This window comes from Phalacrocorax aristotelis, chromosome 25 (genome assembly GCF_949628215.1).
Source record: "Phalacrocorax aristotelis chromosome 25, bGulAri2.1, whole genome shotgun sequence".
NCBI lineage: Eukaryota > Metazoa > Chordata > Aves > Suliformes > Phalacrocoracidae > Phalacrocorax > Phalacrocorax aristotelis.
In genome coordinates this window covers 3382250-3402899 of record NC_134300.1, presented here as the reverse complement: position 1 = coordinate 3402899, position 20650 = coordinate 3382250, and the positions used below count along the sequence as shown (strand labels likewise).

Genomic DNA, 20650 nt, shown 5'->3' with positions numbered 1-20650 from the left:
CCGCCCCACCTCCGCGCCCGCGGAGGGCGCTGGGAAATGTAGTCCGGCGCGGCGGGAGCGAGGCCTTCTGGGAGTTGTAGTGCCGCTCCTCCGCCGTCGCCATGGCAACGGGATGGGGCGCGTGCCGTGACGTCACCGCTGTGACGTCATAAGGCGTGACGGTGGCGGAGAGGCCTCACCACGGGGGGGGGGGCCGCAGGCCTCGCTACCGCCGCAGGGTAGGGGAGGGGACACCCCTGTCCCCGAGGAGATGCACCCCCCCCCCCCCCAGCGGGCCCCGCGGCGCCTCCCCTCACCGCCCGGGGCCCGGCCGCCACGCAGGCGGGGGCACGGGCTGCTGCGCGGAGCGGGAGGGCCAGGGAGGCACCGAAACGTGCTGCGGCGCCTCCAGAGACGGGCAGCAACGCTGGGGCAGGGTCTGGAGCACAAGTGTGCTGGGGGGCGGCTGAGGGGGCTGGGGGGGTTTAGCCTGGAGAAGAGGGGGCTGAGGGGAGCCCTTCTCGCTCTCTGCAGCTGCCTGAGAGGGGCTGGAGTGAGGGGGGGGCTGGTCTCTGCTCCCAAGTCACCAGTGATGGGACAAGAGGGAACGGCCTCAGGCTGCGCCAGGGGAGGTTTAGGTTGGATGTGAGGGAAAATGTCTTCCCTGCCAGAGGGGTCAGGCCCTGGCACAGGCTGCCCCGAGAGGGGGGGAGTCACCGTCCCTGGGGGGGTTCAAACAACATGTAGCCATGGCACTTCAGGGCATGGTTTAGGAGACAGGGGGGCGTTGGGGTAGCAGGTGGACCTGATGATCTTAGGTCTTTTCCAACCTTAATGATTCTACGAAATACCACAGGGTCCGGCCCCGAGACAGCCCAGAGCCCAGGTCGCACCTCATGACGGCAGGGGCTGCTCCAAGGCTGCTCTCTGAAGCCCTCAGAGATGCGCTACAGGGTCAGCAGAAGTGGAGGAGCTCTGGTTCAGCATTGGGATGATGCTGAACCACATCTCACCCCGAGCCTGTCCACCTTCCCCCCAGGTGCTAGGGCCAGGCTGCCTGGAAGGGGCAGCCAGAAGGGATGGTTAATTCCAACTCAGAAGCAGCCAGCTGAGCCCACGGCGCTCACCCCCGCAGGAGTCAGGGCTGACAGTGCTGGACACAGCATTGGCTGGCTCCCGAGGAGCGCAGGAAGGGGAGCAGGATGCCTGACAGAGTTTGACGCAGCAGCAAGAAAAAAAAAAAATAAAGAAAACGTGCACACAGCGACCTCGAGACGCAGGGAGCCCAGCCCAAAACACCAAATCCACACCCCGTCCCAGTACATTTCCACTGTTTGCATCTATTCAATCAACTACAGGCAGAGGGATTAAGGCACATGTATTTCTGTGTTAACACGGTCAGTACAAATGCCAACACCTTTCCTCTAGAGGTACCCAAGCTCCTTCCCTGAGCACGGGCGCGCACAAGACAGGCAGCAACCGGCAAGCCCCGAGGAAGCTGGTTGGTATTTTCCAGTTCAGGCATGGGACAGGCAGTCCTCAACTGTGCTCCTGTAGAGGTGGACAGCAGCAATCATGCCTGTCACCGCATCATTGGAAGACACCAATAATTTATTGAAATAAATACAGGTAACAAACCAAACAGCCTCTGGGTTCAAACACTACACGTACGTCAGGTACAATTTCTCTACGCTCTTGGGAAAAGCATGGTGATACACTGAGTTTTGGCCACGTGAGCCTTTGCCAAGTCCGGAGCAGCCTGATATGTGCTGGAGATCGGAGGTGGAGGCTCCCAACTTGTCACGCATTGGGCTTCGTTGTAGGAAGGAGTCCGGTTTCAGGAGGATTTCTTTCTTCTTTTAAGAGTGAATCTTTTTTGTTTTCTTCCTTTTTATTTTTTTTAAACCAAAAAAGGTTAAACCCCAAGTCCATGTTGGCAAGCTGCAAGCTGAAGGGGAGGCTCTGTTTGGACAAGGCCCTTCAGAAGCAAAGGCTGCTCTCGCAGAGCAACCCCGGCAAACCCAGGACTGACCAGGGAAAGCGAGCCTGGCTCTCCAGCCAGAGACCCACTGCGTCCACGCCGGGGCCGGCTGGTCCAGCCTCCAAACTGGCATCCATGTGACCTTGGGACCCCGTGGGGACAGCAATGTGGACGCTTCGCAAACCTCCTTCCTTCCTCTGCCAGGACTGCCCCGGCTACGTCTGTCCTCGGCTGCCACAGTTCTCCAGGGCACAGCCCTCCGCCGACAGCTCCGGGGAGACTCCGGGAGCACAGAGGATGGCAGTCAAGCAGGGAAATCCAGTGAACGATAACAAGGGGAGAGTCTTCAGCTCGGACCGGCCCTCGAAACTCATGTTTCCACTACTCGAATGAGAGGCAGCGGCTTGGGGCCCGTCGGCCTTTTGCTGCAGGAGAGAAAGGATTTGTTCAGACAGATGAACTGGATGGGGTTTGAGGGGAAAACCTGTGGGGGAGGCCCTGCCCCAGCCCTGGTCGCTGATGGCTCCCCCAAAAAACTGCCCACAGGAGGGACCTCTGCTCCCCCATAGTCCCCTGAAGGAGAGATGCAGGAACAGAGGACCTCTCTGCCAACAGAAAAAAAATAAAATACAGTGCTCTTCCAGAAGAGCATCCCCGAGTCCAGCCTCATGTCCCAGGCTACAGCTCCTCCTGCCCCAGATAAGACATGGACCTGCAGACGAAGGCGCTGAGCAGCCAGGCAGGGTTACCCCCCATCGCTGGAGGGCGGGTGCTCCCCGCGTACCTGCTCACATACTCCGACTTCGAGCGCACTCTGGAGCTGTGGCCGCCCCGGCTGACTTGCTTCTCGATCAAGTGCTCTATGCGGTCGTGCATCTCCAGGTTCTGCAAGAGACAGAGCCCCAGTTAGCGACGGGCGGCTGGGGACAGGCAGGCTGCAGGCACATGGGTCGCTCCAGTGTAATCTCTTGCGGTGGGGCAGCTTTTTCTCGAGGGAAATGAGACCCAGCCCTACGTCGGGACGGCCCGCCAGAGGAAAGACAGGATGGTTTGTAAGACCTGCCGAACACCTGATACGGAAACCCAACAGCACACAGCCTCTCTCGCTGGCTGTTTTCCACCTGGGTTCATGGCAGGCTGTGTTCACACACACTGTCCCCACGCAGAAATTAGCAAAATTAGTCACCGAGGAGGGAAGAAAACACTGGAAGTGCCAAGGCAGGCTCAGTTCTTATCCAAAAAAGGAGAGAGGTTTGACACTTTTTACAATCCCAGAGGCTGGAATGCCATTTTAATTTCTGACACGCAGGCGCTCAGCTGCAGCTTTGTAAGCAAGAAGGGTTTTGCTGCCAGAGAAATGTGCTTGATGAGATTATTTTGGACTCTGCTTGAGTTCGCAGCTGCTCCAGCGATGCTGGCTGCATTGGGAACCGTCGCACCAGCTCAGAGAACCAGCACGGCCCTCGGGGCTGCGGAGGGCACATTTTCCTACACGAAGCAGGTGTCGGTGCCAGGGAAGGGCTTTGCTGCCGGCCGCTCTGCCCAGAGCAAAGCTCGTCGCCGCGAGGGAACCCAGCCACGACCCGCAGGCGTGCAAAGCCGGTCACACCGGGAGGTTTCGACAGGAGCGTGTGAGCTCGGAGCAGACACGCTGCCCCCCCCCAAACGGCCCTGCTGAGACGCACCTCAGCCTCCAAGTAAGCGACCCTCTCCTTGAGCTCCTGGATCACGGCATCTTTGGCCTGAATCACCGTTTTGGAGTTCTGGAGCTGTAAGAGAAAAGTTCACAGCGGCTGAAAATCCCTCTCGTGTATGGCTGGGCTGGAGAAACGTCTAGGAAGGAGGGCAGCTCAGCCAGCCGCCCTTCCGCCTGTTGACACACACAGCATTAACTTCCAAGCTCTGCATAAAAACCAATCAAAAAAAAAGCCTCAAATTAAGTATGAGAATTAAGCCCCAGGTGCAGGAGCCTCCGCTCATGCAGTTTCTGATTTAACTCTTTCGGCAGGCCCAGCTGGGCGCGCAGCACTCCTCTTACGCTGTCACCCCGGGGTCAGTCCCTGCTGCAGGACAGGGCTCTGGGCTGCCTCTGAACTTGTGTCCCTTCGGTTCGCAAAGGGACTCAGCCCCACAAGCCAGCAATTCTTTGCTTCCAAGCTGCTTAAGAGATCTTTTTTCCCCTCCTTTCTCTTTTCCTAAGTCCCCGCTGAGCCCGCCCAGGTCTCCCCGATCTGTCCTCCCACCCCAGCCCTGCTCCTCTCACCTGCTCGATCATCTGGCGGACTTTGCGTTGCTGGCTTTTCAGCATGTCGTCCAGATGGTGTATCTTCTCCCGCAGCATGGCCACCTCCTTCTCCAGCTGGGCTGACCTGGAAAAAGGAGAGGGCGAGAGTCCAGGAGCCATCGCATGGCCTTCCAGGAAGGGAGCACCCACCCGGCTGTGCCCGGAGCACCTTTATCAGCCAGGTCTCCTCTACAGCCACACAGGTCTTGAAATATTTTGACTAGACGAGGTAAGGAGAGGCAGAGACAAAACCTATTCAGGCAGGAGCCACAAAGAGTAGGAACCACAGACTGCGGGGACACAGGAACATCAGGAAGAGTGAGGCCACAAACAAGGCCTTCCAGAAACAAGCCATTGCCAATTAGCCCCTGGAGCACCAGGATCCCGGCTGGGTGGAACGAATCCAACATTATGGGGAGAATCGGGTGCTCCGGAGGCTCCCAGAGCAGGGCAGGACCTGCCCCACGCTCGCAGCCCGCAGCGGGGCCGCTAGAGGTCTCTGGGCAGCCCAGCTCCGGATCTCTCGGAGCAGGGCAAAACTGCAGGAGGTATTTGGAGATTAGTCAGCTCCTGGGAGTAGGGTGCTGTTTTGCAAGCCAGAGAGCAAGCACGCCCTTCGCAGGAATGTGCAGTCATGCCCCAGCGAGCTGACACCCCGACCCAGCGGCGTGGGCTTGCTCTGGAGTTGGCAGCCGAGCCGGAGGCCAAGCCTCACCGGTCTTGTTCGGCGAGCTTGTCACCTTCCACGCTTCTCAGCCTCGCCAGCTCTGCTTCGCCTTCTTTCATCTTCAGCAGCAAACTCCTGTGCTCCTGCGGCAGAGCGAGAGGCCGAGTTACGCGCACGGAAACAAGTCGCAACACATGCTGCTTGGCCTCCGCTGCACAGCAGCAAACTACAAACACCCAGGGAGCCGGGCAGGCTCAGCGCAGCCTCCCCGCTCAGTCTGCGGGTTGTCTTCACGAGCATTAAATTTACATGTGAGAGACAGACAGACAAAAGCAGCCGCAGAGATGACCGACAGCAGACGTCCCACTCCTTTACCCCTAGGTTACAGGCAAGGCACCAACCCATCTCCTTCCCTGCTCTCGGGCCAGGGAAGGCAGTCCCAGATCACTTCACGCTCACGCTGCACTGTTAGATTTATGACTTTAATGTTACTACGAGCCGACCACAGCTGGAAAAAGAAAAAAACCAAGGCTGGAGGTTGTGTTAATGCCCCCATGAGAAGAACCAGGTGGCTGTCTAGACTGTGCACTCGTTTCCAGGATATCTGGAAGAGTTTGCACAGACCAACCAGATCTTCTAGACGTGAGAAATGCAAGCCTAAATCAGCAGCAGTTGATTTTCAGCCGTTCCCAGCAGCTGGCTCTGCCCGACGCTTTTGGGTTAAAGCTGGTTGGGAAGTCAAACCCCCTCCCCCGTACGGTAGGTACCCTGCAGCCGGTCTGAGACCCGCTGCAGGGGTCTGTGCTGAGCACTGCCAAACTCATCACCACCAGGCTTTCCCACTCCCCCGCCGCAGCAGAGCGGGACCAGGCAGCTCCGCTAATCCCATCAGCTAATCCCACCACAGCTTCGGGGCCGGTACCTTCTCCATCCCTGCCAGGAGTCTGTGCAGCTCATCCACCTGCACCTCCTTCTCCAGGATGCTCTCCTCCGCTCTCCGCAGGGCAGAGCTCGTCTGCTCCGCTTCCTCCTGGTACTGCGAGATCGTCCTCTGCAAACAAGACAGAGACGCCTTTACCCCCGACCCTTGCTCCCGGATACACGAGCCGCCGGAGCCCCTTCTCCCGAGCAACGTTTTGGAGCCGCACCGGTGCTCGAAGCCTTGGCAGGCAGATCTTGCTGAAGGCAGCCGGGTGTCTCAGCAAACAACCCAACATGCTTCAGAGAGAAGAGGTTCTTCAGAAAGCTCCCCGGCTTCAAAGCACTTCAAAGGAGCGAGCGCTTAAATGCTGTAGCAATAAAAGGCTCCTCAAACGCAAGAGACATGCTCGTTCTCAGCCACACGCGCTCTGGGGCTGTTTGCAGGCTCCTCTCGGGCCCCCTGTCCAAGGAACCGACCTCAGCAGCCAGCCCCCCGCCTGTATCAACGCTCGGGAGCCGCGAGGGGACAAGGGCATCCCCGTGGGTCCCCAGACAGCTGGAGAGCAGGCTTAGACAACAAGCCACATCGAGAACATCTGGACGCTGCCAAAACACCCATCCCTGCCGTCCCCGGGGATCTCCGTCCGGGCTCAGAGCTCGCAGTCGGCACCACGGCTGACCAAAGACCCCAAAATGCCACCAAACCGCACGACTTCCTACACGCAAAGACAGATGTCCTCGGGGCACGCGCCGCTGCCGCGAGCAGACGGACATCCCCATGCCCGAGGAAGCGGTCACCGCTTAAACGTGCTTCCCCTGCGGACACTGTCACCCGTCCGGCTGCGGGGATCCCCCCGGGGTTCCCAGGACCAGTTTGGTCTGCGGGACAGGATGTGAGCCGGGACGTCACCGCTGCCACCAGCGCTCAGAGCTGCGGGGTGACGCGGTCAGGCCCAGCCCACCCGGGACACCAGCCGTCACTAGGCAACACACCGAAGGGGGCCATTAATCACCGGAGCCGACGATGGGAGGAAAGCAAATGCAGCAGCTTCGTCAGCACCACTCGGCAGCCCACAAGACCCATGCGATGGGTCGGGGTGCCTCCTGCTCAGCGAACAGCCCCCCAGGTGGGGAGGCCGAGCTCCAAGAGAGGCCACAACAGCTGCAGCAGCCCAGCACCGTGGCTGGGAACCGCAGACCCTGCCTCCGCTCGACCTGTGGGACACCCCGAGGGCCCCCGCTCCCCACAAAACACCCTCTCACGCACCGAAGCCTGGCTGCGGTCGGGAAGGCTCGGCAGAGTTTTTGGGGACCGCCTTCCAACCTGGCTGCCCCTTTTATGTGATTTTTAACTGGGAAAGCATTTATGTCTTCAGAGGCGCCCGGGCAGCCAGGGAGGCAGTTTGCTGGGGTTTGGCCGGGTCTGGACTCCCCGGTGTATTTTCACAGCGTGCACCGAGCCTGCTGCTCTGCAAGGAGAAGCCAGACACCTCCGGCAGCCCAAACTCATGAGCCCGTGCAGCTCCTCAGAGAAGAGGACTTCCAAAAAGAAAAAAACAAAAACCAAAATAAAATAAAAATCACACTCCCCCAGCAGAGAAGTGCGCAGCGTAGTCACCTCAAAGGCTTTCTTTTCCAACTGATGGCGCTTTTCAGCCTCTTGCAGCTTCGTGAACAGCCTCTTTGCTGTCTGTCGGATCTTCTCCACGTCTTCACCTGAGCAGTCGTCCTCCTGCGGAGACGGCAACGGGAGGGGATGAGCAGTTGGGACTTATCAAAGGAGCCCTCCGCCCCAATGTGGGCAGCGCTGCTGGTGACAAAGCCCGGTAACATCACTTCTCAGCTTGAAAAAAAAAAATGAAGGGCACTCCTGCCCTCACCTCCCACACTTGAGCAACAGCTTCCAGCCCTCAAGATAACACCACAGTACCCTTTGGTTGCCTTCCAAGCCCTGTTTGCAGGATGCCATCCCGATCCGTGCTTGGGCAACCTGAAACCCCGCAGCGTGAACCAGGTCTGCAGCAACCCAGCCCGAAACCCCGGCCCAGAGCACCTGCCCCAGCCAGGGGAAAGACAAAGAGCTGGAGAAATATTTACCAGCTTAAGGTTCCTGTTCTCCCTTCTGCTAAAAAACCCTGGTGTGCAGAGGTTTAAAAACCCATTATGCACATTTTTATTGCTCTAATAGAGCTGCGCTCTGTTTCTGATCTGACCCTGGTGAAAAGACTGGAGTTTGCTGCAGGAGCGCCTGATCGTGTGCTGAACAGCTTCGAAGTTACCTGCTGGGAGGAAGGTATCAAACTAAACCCGATATTTCTTCCCATAGCGCTGAAATCCCCCTCTTCAGCTCCGTACCTGGTCCTCCCAGGAATCGGCACGCAGCGTCTCGGCATCCAGCCAGCTCCCGTTCTGGTTTTCCAGCACGACCTGCGTAAGCAAAGGACAGACGGACAGGGAGGTAAGGCCGGCCGGCGCAGCCGCGAGCGCGCGGTCGCGTGCAGACAGCTAGCTCTGGGACACCGCAGCACCTCGAGACCCGGGGGTTTTTCTGCAAACGAACATGCAACAGTGCGTTTGGCCAGCCAACGCGTTCCGCTTACTGACTCCTCGTTACGTGCTTGTGTGGGTTTCGAAATTTGCCTGTACACGGTGCCAACGTGGCTTTCGCTCGCCACAAGCGCCTCGACCTTTAAGGCCCCTTCTATCATTTTCCGGACCCGAAGATGACATCTTTTTAATAAGTCAATGTCATTTAACGCCCGAGAAATGCTCCCGTTACCTGTGCATGCTGTTTATCTCCTTGTCTGTTCTCAAGTTTACTACTTAAGTCTTCCCGCAGCTTCTTCAAAGAACTTCTAGCCTGGCAAAGGCAAGTCAATTTAGCTTGATCTGCATGGACAGTGTCACTCAGCCTAACAGAAATCACATGAAGGCGCGGCGGCTGCTACGATGCCCTGTGCCGATATGCAATCGATGGCTTCTCTGCCAGCCTGACCCTCTGGTTTTACTACAGCCCTGCCTGCAAGCAGCACCGTCTCTGGCAGATACGATCCTCGCGAGGCAGCTGTCCCACATGATCATGGGAAGGAAAAAAACATTTTAAAAAGCAGCAATCTGAAGACGCTTCTGATTTTTCATGCATTAGTCGTCAACTTCACCCTTGAAGGGCTGAGAAGACCCTTGCTGTTCCCCCGCTCCCTCTCTGCCACGCTGCAGGACGCCGACAAGTACAGTCTTGACTTGCAGCTACTCGAATTAGTCAGAGCAAGTGAGCCAGAGGAATGATTTACAGGCTTTTACAGCAAACGCTGCCCAAATGCTTTTCAAAGAAAAGCTTTCTCAAAGCATTAACAGCGTGGCTTCATCCCTACCCCTTGTTTTTAGATGCCCGAGGCACTGGGGCGAAGCAGCTTGCTGGAGAGCGAGCAGCGGCAGGACAAGGGACAAGCGAGAGCACGATGTGCGGCTCTCGGGTCAGCAATCGAGCCCTTAACCTGGGGACAGCGATCCCTGACTTTGATCCAGCCGGGTCAAGACACCCCCAGGGTTTTTACACCACAACCCAGCGCAGGGCACTTCCCTTGGATGCGGACAGACCGGTACCACCACCGTCACTTACTGGTTTAGCTTATTCCCTGGTTTTCACATGCAGGATTAAGTCGTACTGCTTCAGCTATTCTGACAGGGCTACGTTCAGCCTTCGCGGCCAGACAAGGTCTAAGTCCCGCTCAACTATTGCTAAGAGGCCCTTTTAAAACCTCACTCCTGTTTCCACCCAAGCTGTGGGGAGCTACGGGAAAGCTCAGATCAGAAGAGCTGAAGTCGAAGCCCCAGGACTGGGAAGGATCACGCACAAAATCTGCGGCATCCAGGTGGCTGCGAGATAAGGCCTGGGTGAGCAACACCCCCGGCACGCTGCAGCCCTGGGCGGGCGGGGGCCGGGCAGGTCTGGGTTGCAGGCAGGACGCAGCGGGAACAGGCTGTTTTCTTTTGGGGGGAAAAACATGTGTTTTGGCAGAGGAGTCAGAAGGATGACGTAAAAGATCTGGCAGCCACCCTACCAGATCTGCCCCTCGCTGCTCCCTGGGGCCAGCACCCAGCACAGAAACTCCCCCACGAGAGCGAGCCCAGGTTTAATCTTTTTTTTTCCCCTTTTTCTCTTTTTTTTTTTTTGTTTTAGGCCAAGCTGCCCAGACCAGAACATGCACGCAACCGCCTCCGTGCCTTGCAACCAGCACTCCAGAAATAACATCCCCACAAGGAGCAGAGGAAAGGGTTAACCTTCCGAGAGCCTCATCAACCAGTTTACTTTGGGAGATGAGACATACCAAAGAAACTGCCTTTTAACAAGAGGCTCCGGTTGTGCCGCACCCAGGCATGCAGGGGACAGCCTTGGGGGAAAGTCATCACGCAATTCTCTTCAAATTCAGTCCATATAGCAGAGCAATTAGTCAGGCTGAATTAATTTATGGCGCTTGATTAGGCTACTGCCCTGTACGGGCAAGTCAACCAACTGCGGAGTTCAGCTCCGCTGCCAGTTTGCCGGAGCGGCTGGGGCTCAGCCGGGGCTCAAGCGCCGCAGCCGGGGCGGGCATCGCTGCCCGCTCGCGTGGAACCCCGCGGGACGCGCCGGGGGAAGCAGAGCGCCCCGGACCCTCGCCGCAAGCCCCCGCGGGTGCAGGCAGCGGCGCGCAAGCCAGAGCCCCCCTGCAGTCATTAACTACCTCTTGAATGTAACGAACTTCACTTTTCAGCTGGTTGACGTGCTCCTCGTGGTTCATGCCGCCCTCGGACCGTGCCTTGAGATAAACCTGCCCAGGAAAGACGGGGGCAGCCGGTCAGAGCGTCCCGACGCCCACCAGCCCGGTAATGCCAGCCGCCAGCCCACCTCCGCCGGGATGGGGACACCGGATCTCGCTGCTTCCCGAGACACGCTGTCCGCAGGTTTCCCCTTTGTGGTTAACCTTCCCTGGCATTTTCTGAAGCTGCTCCTCCTCCTGCGTGACCCCAGCCCCGCAGCCCCACCGCGGCAGCCCCAGGTTCACGCTGCATCCCCCCAGCGCCAGGGAAGCCCACCGAGCTGGTGCTGCCAGCACTGCACCAAGCCTCCCGCCCGCCCAATCAGCAGCTACACCATGGAGATTTTCACTGGTGTAGCTTTAGACAAAACCTTTTTTTCCAGCCCCAATTATTAAACAAGATTGCTTTGCAACAAAGCCGGGGAGGCAGGGCCTGTACCTTGATGATCTCCTCATCGCCATCGTTGGATTTGATGCATTCGGAGGCCAGGGAGTGACCGTTGCTGGATCTGTTGGCCACCATGGCAAAGGCTTTTCCCACTGGCTGCAAGAGACAGAGGCAGCAGAGATTTCAGAGAGGCGAGACTGGCTGGAACGGTTCGCCCAGCTCCAGTCAAATGAGCATCATGCACTTTCGCAGGCGAACGCGGTGCTAAGCACGGCCTTGGGAACCGGCACCGAAACGTTTAACAGACCAGAGGCGAGTTTTCCACTTCACGAAGCATAAAGCGACTGATCCTCCACCCAGCGCCTGTTCCCCCCTCCCTAAGTTAACTCACAGACCTGTATTTTCAACACCAAACCAAGCCACGGGGGAGACCTACCTTCTGCTTCGCCTGCTCGCGCCTGTCGCCCGGGAGGTCATTCGGCAGCGTCAGCCGCAGCACCTTCACGCTCTCCTAAAACGAGAGGCGGGTTTTAGTTTTATAACTCCCTCAAAGTCTTTTTACATCCAGCTCCAGTACGAGCTGAGATCCAGGCCAGCATCCCTGACAGGCTGCCTTCCCCCTCGGTTTGAGCTGCAGCCTGCGAAGTAACGCTGGGATTAAAATGAGTAATAGTGAGCACACGACAACTACATTTATCAAACCCATCAGGGCTTGGAGGATCTGTGGCCCAGCCAAGGCTGAGGTAATGCAGATGGGCCGGAGAAGCGATTGCCAGGCTCGTTTTCACGCATGCCCTCCTCTGCCAGGAGTCATGGCCCTCATCAGCTACAGCGGGGCTGACACACAGCGTTCGGTAGCAGCCCCAGAGCAGGGTGAAAGCAGCCGTTCCCAGCTCACGTGCCGGGACCTTGCCAGATTCACCCTTCTCTCTGCCCTACTGCGATGGCTGCGCGCCCCCACGGCTCTGCCCGTCCTCTGCCGGCACAGCCCCGGCCGAGCAGAGCCCATTTCAGCAGCAAAGCACCCCTGGCTCACGACCATGAGCATCCACGGAGGCTCCAGCCTGGACCCTGTTTGCCTTCACCGCTTAACTCCTCGCCCAAAGCCTTCCTACCAGTGCCACCCACCGAAAAGGCACTCCAGCCACATCCAGCACCGTGTGAAGCTCAGCAAGCTTTTGAGGAGACACCCTGGCTGTATAAAGAGCCCTAAAGCAGCGCAGGGACACCCGAAACGCTCCATGGGGCTGCCCACTCTCCGTCCACAGCTCGACACCGGCACCGCGCACCCACGGCACAGCACGACCCCCTTGTCCCAGACACACCTCATCAGCACCCAGGCAGCCGTCGCTCATGGTCCTTATTAAAGCGACCCCGAAGGCGGGAGCTGCTCAGCGTGCGACGGCCACGGCAGCACCGCGGAGCTGGGGTAGGTGCCCGCACAGCGCCGGGCGCCCGCCCCTCGCCACACCTCGGCCACGTCAGCCTCCTGCTCTCCAAAAACAACGTCAAGGTATTTCTGCCTGCCCTTTTCCAAGCGCTCTCCTCACCATCCAAGTCTCGACAAGCCATCTGTTTGTTTCCAAAATATTTTGTGGACGCTCCTCGCACAAACTCCGGCTCCCTGGGAAACGAGGAGCCCTCCCACGGATCTGAAACATGGGGCCAGACCCCTTCGCTCCCCCGTTAAAACAATTACCCAAGAGAAACTTCACTTGGGCTCTGCTAGCACTCAGCAGCACTGATCGTTTAACCAGATACTCGTCTGCCGCTGTCACTCCAGGGAACGTTTTCCTCAGCAAGGCCCAAGAAGTTGGAAACTTTGGTCACAAAAACAAAAGAGCAGCGGGACGCGGCACGCTCCGTGGTTTTGGGAAGGTGCAGGAAGCACTCAGGGCTTTACAACAGGGGAAAACAGCTCACGGCAGCGCCTGCACGCGAAGCGTTGCCCATTATCTTCGCGCTGCCTAAAGCAACCAGGATGTGGGGAAAGGCCCGGGTAAGAGCACGGAGCGGCTGGCGACGGCGGGGCAGCAGCCTCGGCACGGCGCGAGCCCGGCAGAGCCGCCGGCAGCACGTCAGTCCCTTCACGCCCCCTTCCTCGCAGCTTTGTTTACAAGCGTCAGGATCTCGCGTTCGCCATCCCCGTCCCGTCAAGCCCGCGCGAGGGTGGGACGCTGCCAAGGAAATCGCTCACCTGGGGAGAATTCGCTGCGATAAGAAACAAGCACTGGCCCGTTTCCATCCCCGCAGCCAAAACTACCCAGAGCTGGCACGCGGGCGATTTCCGTCCCAGCAGACCCCAGAAAACCCTGCTCCTGGATAAACCCGCCATCGAGCTGATGCAAACCGACTGCGGCAGGAAGCAAAGAGCAGCCGGTGCCTTCCCAACCTGCACCGGCGCTACCAAACCTCGGGTCAAACAACCAGGAAACGACCCATGCAAATGCCGGCGGGGGAAGGCTCCGCCGTCTCCATCCTCCTTCACGCCGGGAAGCCTGGAGGAGGCAGAGGGATGGCGAGACACAAGACGGATGTTTGAGCGAGGCTCTCTGGACCACCAGGGGAGAAAGCCAGCTTTGTCGGTGCAGCAAACGCTTCTAAGGAGGCCGAGGCAGGTGCAGGAGGCGGAAGGCGCAGCCAGGTTAAAGCAAACCCCTCCCTGCCCAGCTTGTTTGTCTGCAGCAGCCTCGGCTGCGGTGAGCTGCGCCTGGCCGGGGCCGGGCGGGCGGAGGAGAGGAGGCGCTGAGCTGGGCCCTTGTCTCATGCGCCACCGGCACGGCAGTCCCCGGCGATGCTCCCCCATGGTTATTTTTGGGCTTTCCTCTTACCGTCCCGTAGCCAAAGCTTCATCGGCTCCTTGCCGGTGCCAGGGCAACCTCCAGGAGAAGGAGCTCCTCCAACATAAAGCTGGAGCAACCCCGAGGGGTACCGCAGCCAGCTCACGGCAAGCTGCCCCTCCAAGGTGCCGAATTCAGCTGGGGCAGGAGGGACAGAGCCACAGGGACTCCCCTACCCCCTCCTTTACCTCCTGGCTGGCATTAAACATGCTCTGCCTCCTGTTTACAGCCCCGAAGCGGAGGGGGCAGCATGTTTTGGGCCCCTTCTGTTACATTCTGAGGAAGGCAGGAGGGTTTTGCAATTTGGCCAGTGCTGGGAAGACAATGGAGTGCATCGCACTCACCTCCTGCTTGGAAAAAACCCACCTTGTACAGAAGACGCTTCCTGAACTCCCCAGTTGTGCACCCCAAGGGTTACCCCAGCCCGGCACCATGGGTTTACAGCTTTTACTACCAGCCTCGGGAACCATGACAGGGTGAGCTTGGCCAGGTTGGGGTCGCGGCTGCAGCGAAGCACCGGTGGTTGGAAGCTGTTCAGCAGGACCCTTCGAGGGGGTGTTCCCAAAAATCCTGGTGACCCTTTGGGTCCAACCACCCAGCAAGAGCCAGCTCCCCTGGAAATGAGGCTGAGCAGTGCCGGCTGGGACGACCAGGGACTGGCTTTCAGGGACGCCAAAGCCCATTTTAAACCTTTTGGTCTGTTTTTCATCATCCAGCCCAAAAAACCCCGCTTGGAAAAAGCTTGGCTGGAGGGAGAGGCACCGACTCCACTCCCGGGGAAGAAGGAGCCACGCAAATTCCAACCACATCCCGGGCGGAGGAGAGGCGGCACCGTCCGAGGACCCACAGCCAGCAATCCCGACGCCGGCGTTTTGCAACCACGGGGAAGGCGCTCCATCCGTCCGTCTGTCCCGACTGTTAAATAAGAACAGGCCTGACCTGACCCGGAGGGTATCGCCAAGGATCAGCAGCAAACAGCTCCGGTGTTTGGAGATCGCCGGCGTTACAGAGGCGCTTATCACCGTAATAACCCATTAGCTAAACGAGCCTAACTCTGCAATCGCTCCTTATAAGGCCCGGAAAGCTGCGGGGAATTAGGGCTCTCCTAAGGAGACTCAGAGCTGAGTCACCCGGCAGGGCTTGGGCCGGCACGGGGGAAGGCGGCCGAGCACCGGCCTGGTTCTTCTGCTGCCGCCGCCTTCGGGGGGTCCCTGCGTTTGCCAAAACCCGAGCAAAAAAGCCGCATCGCCGAGCACTGCCGCCAGCTTCACCCCCTTCGTGGGGAAATCAGGGCGCCGCGCCGGCGCAGGGCCGGCTTTGGGGTGCTGCCAGCCCCACCCAGGGCCCGTCCTCGCGGCGGTGGCCCGGCTGCTGACGGCGACGGGCAAAACCCAACGATAAGGAAGGGGGAAACGCGAGGCTCTGCTCTAACCAAGGGAGGCAAGCGCCAAAACAGACTCGCTGCCGGCCGCTCCCACCGCCGTGGCCCCCAGGAGCCATTCAAGGGGTGTGATAACCCCAAAAATCACATTATTCGGACCAGTTTGATGACCGCACGGGGCCGTGTGCCGGCGAGGATTCCCAGCAGGACCCATAAGTGTGATGGGGGCCAGCGGGACCCCAACGCCGACACTGGGGCATCCCTTGCTGGGGTCCGCCGTCTTCACCCGCCCCAGCAGGGTTCATCTGAGTCCCCACAGACCGTCCCAGCAACAGTCCCGGGGCTGGGACCTGGGGACCCCTGAGCCCGGGAAGGGCCGCAGGGCGCCCGCAGACCCCCGAACCTTCCCACGGCTGCCGGGGGGCCCGAGCGCAGCGGGACGGGCTGGGAGGGCGATCCCGAGCGGCGGGTGGGCGCAGCCCCGCTCCACCCACGGCACGGCGCGTCCCGAGGGACCCCCCCCGCCCACCGGGGCACCCGCCGCCCCCAAACACCGGGAGGAGGGGGGGGAGGGCCGGGGGCGGCGGCTCACCGGGCTCTCGCCGTGGGGCCGCACGTCCAGCACCGCGCACCAGCCCTTCAGCCCGTTCATGGCCCCGCCGCGACTGCCCGGCGCCGCCGCCGCCGCCGCCGCTTCTATACGGCCACGCCCCGGCGGCCACGCCCCGACACGCCCACCCCGCGGCCACGCCCCATACCGCACCCGTCTCCGCTTCAGCCACGCCCCCCCGTTTTGACCACGCCCACGGGCCCTTGGCGCGCCGCGCAGTGCCGGGGCCGTGCCAAAGCCGTGCCAAGCCCCACCCGAGCCTCGCCCAACCGCGCCAGGGCCCGCCCAGCGGCGGGGTGCCAAAGCCGTGCCCACCCGCGCCCACCCGTGACACGGTGTCCCAACCCGCGCTGAGCCGTGCCCACCCGTGCCAGGGCTGGTCCCCCCACGCCTGGGGGGACGTTTGGCCTCCCAGTGCCGGCCCAGCCCGGCGGGAGGTGCTGGGGGTGCCGCCGCCCGCGGCCGCGGGGTCACGGGCACTGCAGCGAGGCCAAGCCCGGTGGGTGCCGCCCGTGCTGGGGTGCCGGGGGACCGGGGCACCGCCGGGGTGGGCGCCGGGCGCCAATTGCCCCGTAGCAGCGCGATGAGCTGGGCCGGCCCCGGGCCCCGCAGCGGCCCCGGCCCCGCAGCCGCGACACGCTCCCGCCCCGTGCGGTCACCGGGGCCGAGCCGGGGACACCCCGTGCCGGTCTGCGGCAAGCGGGGCTTTCTCCGGGCTGGAGATCGCCGCTCCCTCGGGGCTGGCTGCCGGTGGCGAAGCCGGGGACCGGCAAACCGGGGTCACGCTCGGCTGTGGGAGCCGGCGCCGCCCCCCCCCGGCCCCCCACCAACCGCTGCGGTGCCCACGGGGGAAACCGAGGCAGAGGGTGGGGACGGGGGTTAGCCTCGGCTCCGACATGCGTGTCCGGGAGGAGCTGAGGGCAGAACCGGTTGTGCCGGCCCAGTTGTGCCGCAGCAGGGACGCGGTGGGTGCGGGGCCGGGGGCCGGGCACGCCGAGCCTGGCACAGCCCTGGGCGGTGGCGACGCGGCGGCAGGGCCGGTGCTGACCGGCGAGGGGACAGGGGTGTCCCCGCTGTCGTCACCGCGTCCAGCCCTGCTCGCTCCATCCCGGTTAAACGTCACCGGGGCGCGGGATGGGAAACTGAGGCAGCGGGGCTGGGGCTGGCACCGTCCCAGCCCCGCGCTGGTGCGGGGATGGAGCCAGCTCGGCCCCGCTCGAGGCCACGGAGGGGAGCTGCCGTAACCACCTGCCAATCAACCCAACGGCGCTAATTAGCAGTTGGCAAGACTCCCGTCCTCGTTAATTAGCGATAACGAGGATTTATCTCTAGGCCAGATCCAGCGGAGCGGGGAAGGAGCTGCGTTCCCTGAGCCGGGCAGGAGCCTGGTGCCACGCAGCCCGACGTGCCGGGGCCTGTACCAGCCCTCCAGCGACAAGCTGCAGGCGTTAAGATCCTTGATTTTATTTAAAATAGCACTTGAAGAGGGAAAAGGGCAGCGGGGGGAGGGGGACCGAGGGTGGTTGCATATAAAAGTAAACCAGGGCGGCCGGAGCCGCGGGTGCCCCCAGCCCCTCTGGCCCCACACTCCAGCTGCCCCCAGGGGGACCGGATCCCTCAGGGCCAAGTCTTGGACCCCAGGGCCCCGGTGTCCTGGCGGGACCTGCTCACCAAGGGGGACAGCGGCCGCGGTGAGCGACTCCCCCTGGCAAAAAGCCACAGTGCAAACGCACCCTGAGACCCGTATGAAGACAAAGAGGCGAGCCAGCGTCCGGGGGGGTTTCCTGTCCCACCGCAGTTTCGAGCAGCACCTTCCTTCATGTCAGCGGTAGTAGAAGAGTTTTTGCATCGAGCAGCTGCACCCGTGGCCAGTCCCTCGCCCGGCTCCCAGGACGCGACTCCGCTGCGGGATGGAGGGGCTGGGGCGGCGCGGGCGGCCGTCAGCAGGAGCTGGTCTGGAGGTTGGCCTCGTTGAGCAGCGAGGCGATGGAGGAGGGCCCATAGGCGCTGTCAAACTCCTCGTCCGAGCTGAGCTGGTCGTCTTGCAGGGAGGAATTGGCAGCCGAGCGGGCAGCTTTGCGCCTGGGGATGGAGGAGAGGGGTCAGCCCTCGCCCGGGGACGGGGCTGGGACCCACCTCCAGCCCGGCACGACCTACCAAGCCTCTTTCTCCAGGGCCTTGATGCGGTTCTGCAGCTGCTCGTTGATCTCGTGCTGCTCCTCCAGCTCCCGCTGCGCCTTCTTGCGGGCACCCTCCAGCCGCTCGATCTCCTCCTCTGCCTCGTCCACTTGACGCTTCAGGGCCTTCACCCGCAGACTCAGCTGCGGGGAGACACGGCCGTTCCCATGGGATGAGGAGGGCCGGTGCGGGGCAAGCACCCATGGGTGCCTTCAGTGGGTCCCAAAGCCACTCGGCCTCTCTGAAGGTTCCCGTCCGCCACCCACCTGGTCCTTCTGGTCGCTGACGTGCTGCCGCTCGTCATCGATCTGGATGGTCAGCTCCTTCACCTTCCTCTCCAGCTTGCGGTTGGAGGACAGCAGGATGCTCTTCTCCCTACGGCAAAGCAACGGGTCGTGGGCAAGAAGCCGGGCTGGCACCCGGCGAGGGTGAAGGCACCCCCCGAGGCGGGGCGGGGGGGGGCTGCGTGGCCGGTACCTCTCCTCCGCCTGCAGCTTGTCCTGCAGCTCCTCCACCCGCGCCTCCAGCTGCGAGACATTGGTGCTGGGTTTCTGCAGCCCCTCCGAGCTGGCCAGGCGGCTCTTCAGCTCCTTGTTCTACAGGGAGGAAAAAAAAAACCCAAAGCTGTCCCCGTCACTCACTGCAGGGCTCCCAGCCCAGTGGGAAAGGCTCAGAGCCTCGCTTATGTAAATCCTGACGGTGAGTCAGGGCCCAAAACCCTTTCCCAAGGAGGGGACGTAACCCGGTGGGTTATATAACGGCAATTAGCCACGTTGGCACCAGGCGGGGCACGAGGCGAGACCGGAGGGGACAGCGATGTACAGAGCGCACGAACCCCCGCCAGCTCCGTGATGCTCGTCCCCCCTCAGCTCCCCAATCTCTGCTCTTAAACAATCCTCAGTGGCCAGAAAAAAAAAAAAAAAAGATCCCCCAAAGCACCACAAAACCCAGCTCCTCTCCCCATTCCCGCACAGCGGCATCGCCCCAGCCTCGTCAACCGGGCTGCGGTAACGACGGCAGCCGCCGCCGGGCCCCGCAGCGTCAGCAGCAGGAGCCCCGTGTTTTTCTTGGCAGCGGCAGTTCCGCACCTGGAACAAGAACAGCTCGGGGAGCTTAGTTCCCATCGATCCGTCTCGTTAAGAGCCAGCTCGGCGTTAGGTAACGAAGCGTTTGGGGTGCAAGCCCGGGCAAGGTGGTGGGGAGCCGCGAGGAAAGGGGGGGATCCCACGGGAGTGTCACCCGGGGAGATGGCAGACAGCTCCACGGATGCTCCGGCCAGGGACGGGACATGGAGAGGCCGGGCCGTACCCAGAGCAGGGAGGAGGAGGGGGAACAGCAGGAAAAGCTCCTTGGGGACACGGTCCCTCTCCCAGGGATGCTCCAGAAAGGAGCGGGGCTGCATAGAGACCCTGCCCGCACCCCTCACGGGACAAGGGTCCAGCTGCCCTCTGGCTGTGCCCGGGCTGCGGGCTGGATCCGGCACCTCCGCGGCTCAGCCTTACCTGCCTCTCCAGCGAGACCTTGTCACACTCCAGGTCCTGCCGGCTGGAGCGTTCCTGCAGCAGCTCTGCCCGCAGCTGGTCGATCTGGGGGACGAGGACATGGCATGGGACGGTTTTGCTGCGTCCTTCACCGCCGCGTTCGCTCGGTGAGAGACCGGGGCCGCCGCAATTCCCTCCCATGACACCGGTGCCGCAGAGCACGGGTGGATTCGGTGCACCCAAAAGCCTCTCCGTGGCCGTGCCTTGGCACACAGCCGGTATCGGGGACACCAAAAACCCCCGATGAGAGGATTTTGGTTCCTTCCTAAATTAGTTACTGCCGTTCTGGCGAGCGGCCCAGAGGTGAGGGCTGCAATTCCTCTTGGAGGGCTTAAACTGGTTGGACTGGGATTTGGGGACACGGCTGCGCTCCCACTCTGCCCAGCACCGCGGGGCGCGGCGGCGCGGCCGTGCCGGTGTTTCCCCGAAAGCGGGTTTGTGCGGGATATCACCGGGGGCAGGGACGGGTTTGATCCGCCGATGGAGCAAAACCAGAATCTCCCCAGGGGCCTCTTTCAGGTTGACCAAGGCAGAATATGCACCTTTTTGCATTATTTCAAAGCAAAGGAAATTGGTGTTTATATTAAAAAAATTGCTTGAACTTTCTTCAAGCAGCCCCAAAAGCCGGTAGGGCCACTTCGGAGCCGAACCCAGCTGCGGTTTCATGCACATCCCTGCTCTGCAGCTCCTGTCCTTCAGACACATCCAGGATTCACGGGAAAAGTCTCCCCTGGGATGCGGCCATTTCCCAGAAGGGAAAACCACACATTTTACCAGCTCGCCGTAGCCTGAGGGGTGAGATCCCCTTTCCAAGCCCCAGGCTGGATCCCAGTGGGGCAGGAGGGAGACGGGCTACGAGCAGAGGAGCTGCCGATCCCAACAAAACCCAGTGCCGACGGATGCCGGGAGGCTCCGCAGGCTGCTCCCGCCCGCTCGCAGAGCTCAAACACCGGCTCCGGCTTTGAAGGTAATAAGCAGGTGGGTTAAGAGGGAGGGGAGAGCCCGGAGACCGGTGTAATTTATGCCCCAACTTCCTGCACAAACACAAACCTCACCCTGTAATTTCAGGGGATTTCTTTCT

General features: G+C 61.0%; 3 protein-coding genes across 11 annotated transcripts in view; 1 reads left to right on the top strand and 2 right to left on the bottom strand.

The window, feature by feature from the left end:
- Positions 1 to 1340: 1340 nt before the first annotated feature.
- On the bottom strand, positions 1341 to 15947 carry TUFT1 (tuftelin 1). 6 transcript variants are annotated; one of them, XM_075075183.1, is made up of 13 exons: positions 15833 to 15947; positions 11456 to 11530; positions 11071 to 11175; positions 10557 to 10643; positions 8612 to 8692; positions 8188 to 8259; positions 7451 to 7564; positions 5834 to 5962; positions 4960 to 5054; positions 4224 to 4329; positions 3646 to 3729; positions 2745 to 2845; positions 1341 to 2385 (listed from the first exon to the last, which is right to left on the bottom strand). In XM_075075183.1, the coding sequence occupies exons 1-13, from the start codon at positions 15890 to 15892 to the stop codon at positions 2331 to 2333; spliced, it is 1164 nt and encodes a 387-aa protein (XP_074931284.1). In that variant the 5' UTR covers positions 15893 to 15947; the 3' UTR covers positions 1341 to 2330. The 6 variants fall into 6 exon arrangements, with proteins under 6 accessions (XP_074931284.1, XP_074931283.1, XP_074931285.1 ...); XM_075075182.1 differs by lacking the exon at positions 15833 to 15947 and adding an exon at positions 14799 to 15134; XM_075075184.1 differs by lacking the exon at positions 15833 to 15947 and adding an exon at positions 12345 to 12618.
- The window catches only part of PSMB4 (proteasome 20S subunit beta 4), a 25776-nt gene continuing 15611 nt past the window's right edge, over positions 10486 to 20650 (top strand). Inside the window, exon 1 of the mRNA XM_075075190.1 lies at positions 10486 to 10489. The gene's annotated coding sequence lies outside the window, so the exon portion shown is untranslated. The remainder of the gene's footprint in view (positions 10490 to 20650) is intronic.
- Positions 17299 to 20650, bottom strand: part of CGN (cingulin) — a 15906-nt gene continuing 12554 nt past the window's right edge. For all 4 annotated transcript variants that reach the window (XM_075075162.1, XM_075075160.1, XM_075075164.1 and 1 more), the window contains exons 17-21: positions 19531 to 19614; positions 18506 to 18624; positions 18295 to 18403; positions 18008 to 18171; positions 17299 to 17932 (exon numbers count right to left, since the gene is read on the bottom strand). In XM_075075162.1, coding sequence (XP_074931263.1) covers positions 17791 to 17932; positions 18008 to 18171; positions 18295 to 18403; positions 18506 to 18624; positions 19531 to 19614 — 618 coding nt within the window. In that variant the 3' untranslated portion in view covers positions 17299 to 17790. The remainder of the gene's footprint in view (positions 17933 to 18007; positions 18172 to 18294; positions 18404 to 18505; positions 18625 to 19530; positions 19615 to 20650) is intronic.